This window comes from Zalophus californianus, chromosome 13 (genome assembly GCF_009762305.2).
Source record: "Zalophus californianus isolate mZalCal1 chromosome 13, mZalCal1.pri.v2, whole genome shotgun sequence".
NCBI classification, from domain to species: domain Eukaryota; kingdom Metazoa; phylum Chordata; class Mammalia; order Carnivora; family Otariidae; genus Zalophus; species Zalophus californianus.
The window spans coordinates 53903403-53915511 of NC_045607.1; the positions used below are offsets into that span (position 1 = coordinate 53903403).

Here is a 12109-nt window from a genome sequence, read left to right on the forward strand (position 1 = left end):
TGGAGATGTGGGGTCTCTCTATAATAAGGTAATGAAAACTTTACTGAAGCAGAATTATTTCTAAATCTTGGCAAATAAGTCAGATCAAACTCTGTAGATCCAGATGATGGATATATTTCGAAAGAAGAGGTCATAATTATGTTTTTCTTTGCTTTCGTCTTCTTAATCTTTGTTGAGAAAGAGACAGAGACAGAATCTATAAATTTGCTCTGTCTGCATGTACCACCTATTCTTTGGTTCCTAAATATTCTCCAGCTCAGTCTTATGTACCTGCTTCTGTACCTGACGTAGTTACACGTGTCTCACCAGCATTTTATTTTATTTTTAAAGATTTTATTTTTATTTATTTATGAGAGAGAGAGAGACAGAGAGAGGTGAGGGGCAGAAGGAGAAGCAGACTCCCCACTGAGCAGGGAGCCCGATGCGGGACTCAATCCTGGGACTCGGATCATGACCTGAGCCAAAGGCAGACATCCAACCGACTGAGCCACCCACGCGCCTTCACCAGCATTTTAAATTCATCATGTCCACAATCCATGAGACATTTGGAATATTTCCCCCCAAACTTGTGCAAAACCACTGTACCTAGAATCCCTGAAGTCCTCCCCAGCCCTTTTCTCCATCTAATATCTGTATAACCGGTCAGTCAGCAGGTCTTTTGGGGGCTAAATTATCGTCAGAATCCCTCACATCTCTTAAGAATAGAGGAGATCAGCCACATCCTTGTAATTGAAGACAGTTAAAACCCATTACTACAGTCGTAAAGTGTTTGGTAGCATTCTTCTGGCATCCATTTTTTTCCCCCACTTCTGACTAGTGGCAGCTTTAGCTTAGTCTTTCTCCAGATTATGGACCTATGCTCAGCTATAACATCACCTGCTCCAAGAATCATTTTCCAATGCCCTCCATTCCATAACTCCCCCAGGCTGACTCAGCTTGTCCTTTTATATGCTCTGATATCAAATAACTAAAATGTGAGGCCATTATTTGTTTTATTGGATCAACTGTGAGCTCACTGATGGCAGGAATCACAAATTATTTATCTTGTGTCTCCCGACTTTGTTTCAAGACTCAAAGTAGAGCCTCAAGAGCTGCTTTTTGGGGCGCCTGGGTGGCTCAGTTGGTTAAGCGACTGCCTTCGGCTCAGGTCATGATCCTGGAGTCCCGGGATCGAGTCCCGCATCGGGCTCCCTGCTTGGCAGGGAGTCTGCTTCTCCCTCTGACCCTCTTCCCTCTCGTGCTCTCTATCTCTCATTCTCTCTCTCTCAAATAAATAAATAAAATCTTCAAAAAAAAAAAAAAGAGCTGCTTTTTGTATGTGCCAAAATGAACTCTGGTTCTTTCCATTTTTCTTGAAAGTAAGAGAAAATAAGAAGACTGAAACATTTGGTAGGAACTGGGGAGGGAGTGCCATAGGGAAGAATAAGTGTAAATCTTTATTCTTCAGAGTTTCAAGGAATTAGTGTGTGCCTAACAACAAAACAAGTATTGTTTGTGTGTGTTGGTGAGCATTTCCGTGTTGTAAACCCCCAATGTCATCATTGAAACTCTAATTTTTAAGGGACTTGCATGATCATTCAGTCTACTTGATGATTGCGTCTTCAATTTGGACAAGTATCTAGTCATGTCTTACAGATAAAATTCAGCAAAATCTGGTCACCAAAAATTAAAGTAGGGCACAAGATTGCTTAGGCCACACTGTTGGAAAACTGCCTTTCGTAGAGACAGAGAGCAAGGATCTCCTCAGGTGAGACACAATGCACATAAAGCGGGAAAGAAGTTACATAAGCAGGGTTGCCCTTTCCCTCCTCTTGTCCTTCTCTACTGAATGCTCGTCTGAGAGGTTGACTGACACACCAACCAACAGTGTATCTACACATCAGCAAGAAACCCCTCTCTCTTTCTGTCTTGGTTGTCATTACTGTCATCAAATAAAGCCTCACCCGCTCAACTGATTTTTTTTTTAATATTTATTTTTTCAAGATTTATTTATTTATTTGCTTGAGAGAGAGAGAGAGAATGAGAGAGAGAGAAAGAGAGCACATGAGAAGGGGGAGCGGGAGAGGGAGAAGCAGACTCCCCGCCGAGCAGGGAGCCTGACGCGGGACTCGATCCCGGGACTGCAGGATCACGACCTGAGCCGAAGGCAGTCGCTTAACCAACTGAGCCACCCAGGTGCCCCCCGCTCAATTGATTTTGAAAAATATTTCCTTCTTTATCCTTCTCCATAGAGGGCTTTATAGGGCTTAAGCTGTAAGAGATCTTAAACCAGGAGGAAGTGATATTAGAAGTAAAGTGGGGTGGGGCGGGAATGGGTGAAATAGGTGAAATAGGTGATGGGGATTAAGGCATGCATGTGTCATGATGAGCACCGGGTGTTTAAAATAAAAACTTAAAAAAAAAAGAAGTAAAATGGAGAATGAAAAAATACAGATAGATGAGCAAAACGGGAAGAGGACTAAGAAACGGAGGAAGAAAGGAAGCAGGTCCCACAAAGGCCTGTGGGTCAAGTGGGAGGAGGCAACTGGATGTGACTGGATGAGAGAACAGGCACCCAGGGCATGGGCATTTGTCGGAAGTCAGACTGGAGAGTGGGGTGGGCAAAGCTAACTTGGGTAGTAGTTCCTGGGGCAGAAAAATAGCACTGGATAATCTCAAAAAGAAGATGCAAGATAAAGAATCAGGCAAAAATCAAAGCTGATACAGAGAAAGGATCAATAACCCAGGCTTGTAAGAAAGTCAGATACTAGCTGTCAGAGTATCGTATATCGAGCCTGATTCTGAGGGTCAAGGTCAAGCTTTGTCATATTGTGTACTGATTTATCACTTTATATTCAGATTCTCTCTAAGTCTGTTTGCAGGTGCCTGTGGCCATAATTAGACTGGAGGGATGTAGGGAAAGTCAGCAGCAAGAGCCCAGTGATTGGGCATTAGGTTTTCACTGTCTGGGAATGGGTGTTCAATAATGTCTTTTTTACAACCCAATTTCAGTACAATGAGAATTCTTTACTTCTCTATGGAGCTTGTTAAAATAGGATTTTTCTTATGCACAGACAGACATACAATAATTGTTTAAACATGCATAAATATGTAAAGATACATCAGCTTGAGTGATCATAAAGCATGTTGAAAAATGTGCCTACCAAGAATTACTATAGAGGTATAAAAAAGCATGCTTGTACATTCTTTTTACACAAAGAACACATTGGAGAATAAATTAGCATGGAAAATGGTCTCTTTGAAGGCACAATAACTATTGTTTCCACATTAAATCCAGTTTTTCAATTAAGTGGAGCCTCGCTGATGCACGCTATGGCTGGGAGGTCCCATAGAGAATTTCTGAACTTTGTAGATTAGCAAAAAACTGTAATTGGAAAAAAAATTGTGAAACAAACTCCAGGAGATTGGAGAAATGACTGTCATTGTGTTCTTTTATTTTGATAACTGCCTTTAGTTTTTAATTATTGAAATGCTTCATAATGGAGTAGTAAATACGTTGTATGCTTTTGTAAAAGTAATGAAGGATGGAGACAGGGAATTAATTAATTGAGCACCTACTACCAGGTACTCACTGTGCTACTAGAGAGAAAAACTGAGCCCCAAAGGAGTAAAATTATCTGCCTCAGGGAGCATAGCTTGTAGGTGACTGAGCTGATGTCCCAGGCTTTATCATCGAAAAGCTTAACCATGCTTTAGTTTTTGCTTTGTACATCAATTTACAAAGGAATTTTCTTCATTTTCAAATTAAGTATTGTGAACACCATTATTGTAGACAAAACTGGCATTGCTGGTCTGTGCTTTGGTAATAATATTAAAATAATTAGAACCAGAGTAAGAATACTGTCACGCATCAAGCTGTGCAAAGAATTGTGATGCCAAACAAATGTCCCATTTCGAGAAAGAGTTAGTAATTGCTTTCTCGCCACCAGTTATGGATTATTGGAAAAAAAATAAATGTGATGATGAAAGCTGTTTGGCAAAGTTGCCTTGTCCTCTTACATGATCCCAAACCTGTGAGTATGATTTTAAGAATTTTAAAAATCACAAATAGGGCGTGTTGACGGAGTTAGCGAACATTGATGAAGTACCTCCCTACCTACAAAATAGAATGCCAGTTTTTGTGGAGCAACGGAAATGAACATAATATTTATTGAGCACCTACTGTGTGCCAGACATTTATCTACGTGGTGATATTTGATTCTCAAAGCAACTCTGTGAGATTGTTTTTGTTACAATTAACAAACCAATAAAACTGACACCCAAAAAGGTCGAGTGACTTGTTCAAGATTAATAACTACTGAGTGGTATACTCTGCATTTTTAACTGTCTGTCCACTGACAAATTCCACATGGTTTGCACTAGGCTATGATTCTCCCTTTGTGGACATTTTAGTCTAGGAGAGACTGACATGTGAACTACTAAATAATAATACAAGGCAATATAAAATAATAATGTTTGTTGAGGGATAAGCAAAATTCAAAAACAATTCCAACTGAGAAATTGGGCAATGTGTTTTTTAAGATTGATTTATTTCTTTTAGAGAGAGAGAGCAAGCACATGTGGGGGTAGGGGAGGGGCAGAGGGAAAGAATCTCAAGCAGACTCCCCGTTGAGCAGGCAGCCTGATGCAGGGCTCAATCTCATGACCCTGAGACCATGACCTGAGCCAAAATTAAGAGGTGGACACTTAACAGACTGAGCCATGCAGGAACCCCAAGAAATTGGGCAAAGTTTTAAGAAGAGCCCTCCAGGGTAAGAAAGCCTCAAGTTGCTGGAGAAAGCAGGAGAAAGCATTGCAGACTGAAGGAACAGCATGATCCAGAGCATAGAGACCTGCTTGATAACTACAGCCTGGTATCTTGTGCTCATCTAGAGTCCTGGGTTAATGCTGAAAGGTGGTACAAGATAAAGTTGAAAAATGGAGTGTGTCTAAACCGTGGAGGTCTTGGGTGCTATGCTGAGGAGCTTGAATAATTTAATCCCTCCCGAGTGGTTCTTTAGTTTTTTGGGGAGAGGAATAATTGATTTGACTTGCACTTTTTTTTTTTTTTTAAGAGAACACTAGAGATATGTAAAGTCTAGATTAGGTATTGGAGTTAGTGCTTACAGAAAGCTGTTGCAATAATGTAGGGAAGCAACGATGAGAGCTGGAGCTAGACCAGTAAGAGTGGGAATGACAGTTGGGGTGGGGGCAGGGTGTGGTCATGGCATAGGAAATTTGGTAAACAGAAACTCTAGGACTTGGAGATGTGTTATGTGTCAGTGGAGAGGGAGGAACCAAACGTCATGACAAGGTTTCTAGGATCAATGACTGAGTGGAGGGTGGTAGCGAAAGAAAGCACAGGTTGTTGATGCAAGGGAGAAGTAGAAATAAAATCAGGAACATATTTTGTGCATTATGTGCCTGTTCTATAGCATTCATGGCTGCACTAACTATAATTGTGATAATTCTATTCTTAAGATATAACATTAAATGGGTAAGAATGTTCCATTTTTGGCCCACGTTCTTAATAGCTCCTGAATCATTTCAGTGGAAGTATATTACAAATGGGAGTTTTTGAAAAGCATCTTAACCATGACTGGGTGATTGTGGGGTGTTTTCCTTGGTGTCCTTTGGTATTTCAAATTAATGGCACAGGTAATTTCTTTCCAGGTGGTGACCATCCATATCACTCCAGTGGATGACCAGGTTCCAAAAGAGGCTCCTGGAGTTTCTCGGCATTTGGTTGTCAAGGAAACGGAGGTGGCCTACATAACTAAGAAACATCTACATTATATAGATACAGAATATGACAGGGAGCTTCTCTACATGATAACGACACCTCCGTTTTTCTCTTTCGGCCACAGGTATCTCTTGAGAAGTCATCACCTGGGCTATTTGTTGAGGGTTGTGTCCAAGGACTGAGTCACAAGTGTCCATATACAGTACTGTGGTTCAGTTGGTCTGTTGGTCAGACATGAACTTGTATTCAATTCCACATTTACTGTAATCTCAAACTTATTTCATACCTCCCTTCAAAAGCTATATTAATTGGTAAGTGACCTGCCACTTATAGTGTCTTCAGCTTAGGTAAGCTTAAAATAGTCTTTAATCTTTTTTTCATACAACATTCCTTTTTTTCTAAAGAGATTATTATTTTTGTCTTTTTAATAAAAATTTATTGTATCTTCATAACACTATTTTCAGATATTGCAGGCCACAAAATTGTCATATTCTATAATCCCAATCAGAAAAGTGCCATGAATATACCTGAGACTTGTGTCATGTACATGATAGCAAGGAAACATTTTTTAGGATGAGAAGAATGATTCACTTTAATGAAATCAAAATAGAAAATTCTGTACATAGTTTCTGCAGTCATAAGAATGGCATTGATGATTCTGGACAGAAGGCTAGAACCACCCCCACCCCCACCCCTGCAGGAGAGAATATGAAGATGGAACATTTGATTTCTTCTTGCAATGAGCATTTGTAGCTTTAGAAAATTTGGTTGCAGGCTCTTTGACTTAATGTTTCTTGCCTGGAAAATTAGCTGATGTGTTCTCCTGTACTCTCTTTAGACATCTGGATGCTGGGAAATTGTTTACGGTCGACAGCATTCCAAAGCTGACCAAAAATCCTGCAGCGCCGGGGCTGAGATCATTCACTCAGGTATGATGCTATGCTAAAATGTTGACCAAACATGATGGAGGTGTCTTCTGAGAGAAGGGATGACACTCCTAGTGTTGCACTTGAGAATGATGGCCTTTGACATCTGTCAAAAGTATCAAATGCTTGATGTCTACATTCTTTCTGCTTGCACACTTTTATTTAGCATGTGCTATCTACTTGACAATGCTTCATTGAGCTGGATATGATTTCAAAATCTTGTTATAATTCAGCACAGCTTTTTTGCATCGTTTTACCAGTGGCAGAGCTCTGATTTACAGACCTGGTGCCTATGGTTTTATTCTAACACATTCAAGTAGTCTAGATCCTACCGTATTAGTTTCCTAGGGCTGCTGTAGGTACCACAAACTGAGTGGCTTAAATAACAGACTTACTGTCTCGAAGTTCTGGAGGCTGGAAGTCTGAAGTAAAGGTGTTGGCAGGGTCGCAATTTTCTGAAACCCTGTGGGGGAAGCCTTCCTTGCCTCTTCTTTGGACTCTGACCTTCTTTGGCTTGTGGATCATCACTTCATTCTGCCTCTGTCATCCTGTGGCCATCTTCTCTCTATATGTCTCTCTCTTCTTATGAGGACACAGGTTATATTTCATGAAGGGCTCACCCTTCAGTGTGACTATACCTTAGCTTAACTGATTACAGCTGCAACAACCCCATTCCCAAATAAGGTCATATTCTGAGGTACTAGAGGTTAGGACCTCAACATATCTTTTTTTGGAGGAACGCATTCAACTTACAATACCTACCACCATCCCAAATCCTTCACCAACCTTCTCCCCCTTCCTGTGGACTGTTCCCTGAATACTCCCCTGAGAGTCACAGTAATGGTGATGAATACTTAGGCAGCAACTACCCCTGTCCGTAGGGCTAATTCTGCCTAATCTCACTGTAGTTAGATGATGCAAATGAGTATGTAAATCCCATGTGCTTAGTACTCTTATTTTATTATTTTATTTATTGTAGTGGTAAGGAAACAGAGGCCTCAGAAGTTTAAGTAACTTGACCAATATCACACAGCTAATTTATGGTGGAGCTGAGTTGAAATTCACATCTCCTGTCTTTTATAGAGTTGGCTGGCGTCAAGCACTTGACATATTTACTTAATTTCTTTGTTCTTTTCCCTCCTGGTTTTAGAAAAAGCAATTTATAAAATAGAGGTTTTTGGACTCTTCAAAGTGATGATGTTGGCATTTCCAGTGTTGGATGTCAACATGATGGGTCTCGGAGACCTAGCTCTCTGAAAGTCTCTGATCCTTGCAGATGGGCACCCACGTGTCCATCTCGATTTGCTTTGCAGCATGCTGTGAACCACATGAAAGTGGCCTACATGCCACCCCTGCAAGATATAGGCCTCCATCCGCAACATGTCCAGTTTGCCTTTTCCATCAGTAACCAACATGGTGGCACTTTGCACGGGATCTGCTTTAACATTACAATTCTTCCAGTGGACAATCAAGTTCCTGAGGTATGTACAATGTTTGATGTGAAAGATAAAGAGGCGGGAAGACCTAAGGAAAGAAAAGAGAGACTTGAAGACTTACTGGAAATGCTAACTTTTCTTTAGGCTATTTTACAGAACTTTTTAATTTTTCAGCTACAGTGTAGGAAAAAAAGCTTGGGGAGCGGAGTCTTTTACCTCCCAAGGGTCTTTCTGTCTAAAAGGTGAGATTTTTCCAGTTTCTGAATTTGGCATTATTTTCAAAGCTTTATCAAAACCTCTTTCCTTTCTTTTCCTTTCTGCTAAGCCTCACATGCTGATCAGGGGACGGGGATTAAGTTATGGGTGTCTTAACAACCGGAAGGACTTATTTACTCTCATTGCAGGCCAACTCTATGCTCTCTTAATTTTTCAAATGACTTAAGATGGGTTCTTTTATCCTCTCCCATCCCAGCCCCAGTGTTGACATAAACGGTCAAGCAGTTGGGTCTCTTATTAAAACTGAACTACAAAGATGATGCTACCTTGTGCATCTTATCTGTGAGGCTGGACTTCATAATCGAAGTTTGTTCCAAACCCCATCAGAGGGCTAGACTTAACTTGTGTGGCTATTCCTGGGCTCATTTTCCCCTCAGAGGTGGGAAGACAAGGTAGAAAGTGGAGGGATGAGAACCCATACGTGTCTCATCCCTAAGGAAAGAGGTCACCTTCCAGGTACCTACCTGGAGGACAGCTGGGAGCCCTGAGGCTCTCTTTCCAGCTCCTTCCTCCCCATCTCTACATCTGCCGGAAGTTGGAGGGCAGAGGTCTCACTCTGAGGGACCAAGGGGCTTACCCAACCCACCGAACTGTTCTGATAGAGCCAAACAATACTTTTAATTAATGAGTTGCCAACATTTACACATCAGGAAGTTTCATATCAAGTCTGGCTTTCTGGCTTCTCTTGAAAATTTGGGAACTCTAGGAACAGTGAACTCACTTACCCTCAGCAGCAGCTGCCTGGGCCTGTTCTCCAGGCTCCAAAGGCCCCACCCAGCTCAGCACACTCACTTACATTGCTGGCCTGCCCCCTCAGGCCTCTGAACTTGCCATATTTGGCAGAAGATGCACCAAAGAGCTCACACAAAAGACAAAAGAATCTGAACTATATTCTTTGATTCCTTCCCTGTCAGGGACCAGATCACATTCCCTGTGGAAGAAAGTTTAGAATGTCTGTTAATTTGATTAGATCTTATTCAGACCATTCTTTTCTGTGTATGAGATACATGCCCTGAATTAGCCCAGCATCTAAAGAAGCCAAAGCTTTTTCTAAAACAATCACGGAGAGAAGTAGTGTTTTATGCAACGCAACCCAAACGTCTTGCTAGAGAAAAATGATCTGTGGAGAAAATGAGAAAACTAGAAAAGGTGAAGTGAGCAGTTACCTCCCTCATCTGAAGGTAGATGGAATAGTTATGAGGACTCAGGGCTAACGTGGCAGAGTTGGCTCTTTTTCCTATACTGTATGGGACAAATGAAATCATACCTTAGAGAACTGAGACCATTAGAAATAAAATTTAAAAATGAGTAGCTCTAGTGAAACCAGTCAGGTGAGTGGTTTCCTGGTGTGAAATACCCACAGATAGCTGAGTTGAGTAATAACCACGAGGATATATTAATATGATGCTCACAGGAAGGCCCCAAAACCTAAGTACTAGGTTTGGGCAGAGACTGAAAAGTTAGTGATGAATGAGTTGGGGCAAATTAGCCTTATGCTTTTATTTTTTGAAAGCCGCCCTAAAAGGCATATATATTTTAAAACCCCAGAGTATAGCAGAGTATATCCCTTGAAACATTCGCAACTCGGGGTATTAATTGATGCAACTTGGTAATCAAGGAGGCTAGCAGATATGGACCTTGTTTCAAAAATAATGCTCCTCTTTTAATAACAGGAATATTCTTTCTTTCTTTCTCCTACAAACAGTAAAAATGTAGGAGTAAGGCATGTGGGAAGGATGGGGGTGAGAGTCGTTGTAGGGAGAGAAGAGAAGTCTTGTTTTATGTTTTCCTTTGCTAGTAGAGGTAGTTTATTGAAGAATAGAAGGCAAGTGTCTCAGGGTGGTTGTTCTCAAAATTTCCATGACCCAGGGGGGCTGCCTTGGGGCAACTGCACCCTGGTGGGCAGGAGGATACAGCAGGGCTCTGAGTGGAGACTGTGACTTCCCCTTGCTCACTTCCCTTTCCTCTGCCTATCTCCTACCCCCCCCCCCAACTTTTTCCTCAGGAACATTCTCCTTTCTGGGAGTGGCAGCTGGTCTGAAGAGAGTGGCTTCTTCCTTGAAGAATGCTGTATCCTCACATGGGTGAGGCACTCACCTCAGACTTTTTGCAGGGGACCTTCAGAGCCCACGATTGGTACCCCACCTCTATCTGCTTGCTTTTACTTCTGTGTAGTAATATGAATTTGGGAGAATGATAGGCTAAACAAAGTTCACCAATTTTTCTACTTGCAGGACCTCAGAACATCGAATATGCTTACACGCCTTATAAACCTCCAAGGTGAAGATATTGTACACAACTGTTCTCAAGCCTTATTTGACCATAGAACACTTCTTGCCAAGTCCCAATGTAGCAATTTTTTGAAAGCTGCCCTAAAATGTGGAGGGGTACTTAACTTAATCCCCAGTCCTTCTTACTTGCTTTTTACTTTCAAATGAATTGTTGGTTGAGTAGTGGGTTTTTTGGTCATCAAAAGTTATCTTTATAGCTTAATTATTTGTCTGATGTTTGAATAAAATATTTCCTGTAGAATCTTTGATCTCCAGTCTTCTGCTCTACTTCCATCTGTAAAATACTCATTATAATTGACACTTAGAAGCTCCAAACAATTTCCCAAATCTTTAAGAATTTTTAGGGTGAAAAAAGGGATGGATTCTTTCTTCTAGGGGAATTTGATATAATTGTTGTTCATTTTCTAGGTGAAGGTATATATGTATCCAGCAATGGTGGGTGTGGACATGATGATGGATGTTACTATTTTCTTTATTTAGCACTAGTAGTAACTAGTTTGGTTGCTGTTTCCACTATACGGGGGTCTGAGGTAAATGAAATGTAGATACTTTCACGGTTATGAATCCGCCTTACTTCTTTGTATACCTCAATGCTTAGAATTGGAAATGTTTAGTAAAAAATATTTTCAGCCAAGAGGTTCAGCTATGAACTTGTCTCCTTTACCACATCCTTAAAAAATTAATTGACGTGCATGTGAAGGTGGTACTAGAAGTTTTCTGTTTATTTAGTGAGCTTGGTCTTCAGGGATAGTTCATGGAACAAGACCTTGAATGTTTTCTTCCTTCTTTTTAGGTGTTTACCAATCCCCTGAGAGTGACTGAGGGAGGTCAATGTGTCATCAGCACAGAGAATGTCCTGGTTTCTGATGTGGATACCAAACTGGACAACATCTGCCTCTCCCTACAAAGACTGCCTCAGTGTGGAAGGGTGGAGCTGGATGGATTTCCTCTAAACACAGGAGGCACATTTTCTTGGGGAGACCTCCGTGCCTTAAAAGTTAGGTTAGAACATTTCCTGGATTTCTTTTTTGATATGCTTTGACCTTCATCTGGATCAGTTGTGAGGCAGAGTAAGAGAAAGAAATTTGTTCAACTTTTTCAGCGGTGTCAGCATGCCAATTAATACTTCCAAGGGTCAGTTGAAAATTAGAAATGACAAAATTTAATTTCCCTCCAGACATTTTCTTTTAATCTGGCTTGCTTGGACCAGTGGGAATGACTTTTTGGATATTTGAACAACAGAAATTAATTACCGTGAATATTAAATTTGCTGCAACTGTACATATCACAAGAGGTAATAGCCAAACTAGATATAGACTGAAATAATCTATATGGCTAACCTATATAGTTGAACTTAGCTTTAAGAAGAGTCAATTTCACAACTGTGGAAACTCTGGGATAAAATTCTGTTGATCAGTATCTTTAATGTAAATTTTTATTCCATTCTACTGGGAAGGG

General features: G+C 40.8%; 1 protein-coding gene across 8 annotated transcripts in view; it reads left to right on the forward strand.

The window, feature by feature from the left end:
* FREM1 (FRAS1 related extracellular matrix 1) overlaps window positions 1–12109 on the forward strand; it is a 175862-nt gene that overhangs the window by 67189 nt on the left and 96564 nt on the right. For 7 of the 8 annotated variants that reach the window (XR_003523839.1, XM_027616577.2, XM_027616575.2 and 4 more), the window contains 4 exons: window positions 5653–5846; window positions 6561–6651; window positions 7962–8129; window positions 11445–11653. Coding sequence is in view for 6 of the 8 variants with exons in the window: in XM_027616577.2 (XP_027472378.2) it covers window positions 5653–5846; window positions 6561–6651; window positions 7962–8129; window positions 11445–11653 (662 nt within the window). In the remaining 2 variants the exon portion in view is untranslated. Of the gene's footprint in view, window positions 1–5652; window positions 5847–6560; window positions 6652–7924; window positions 8130–11444; window positions 11654–12109 lie in introns of those variants that run through there. The other variant, XR_004819543.1, reaches the window with a different exon arrangement.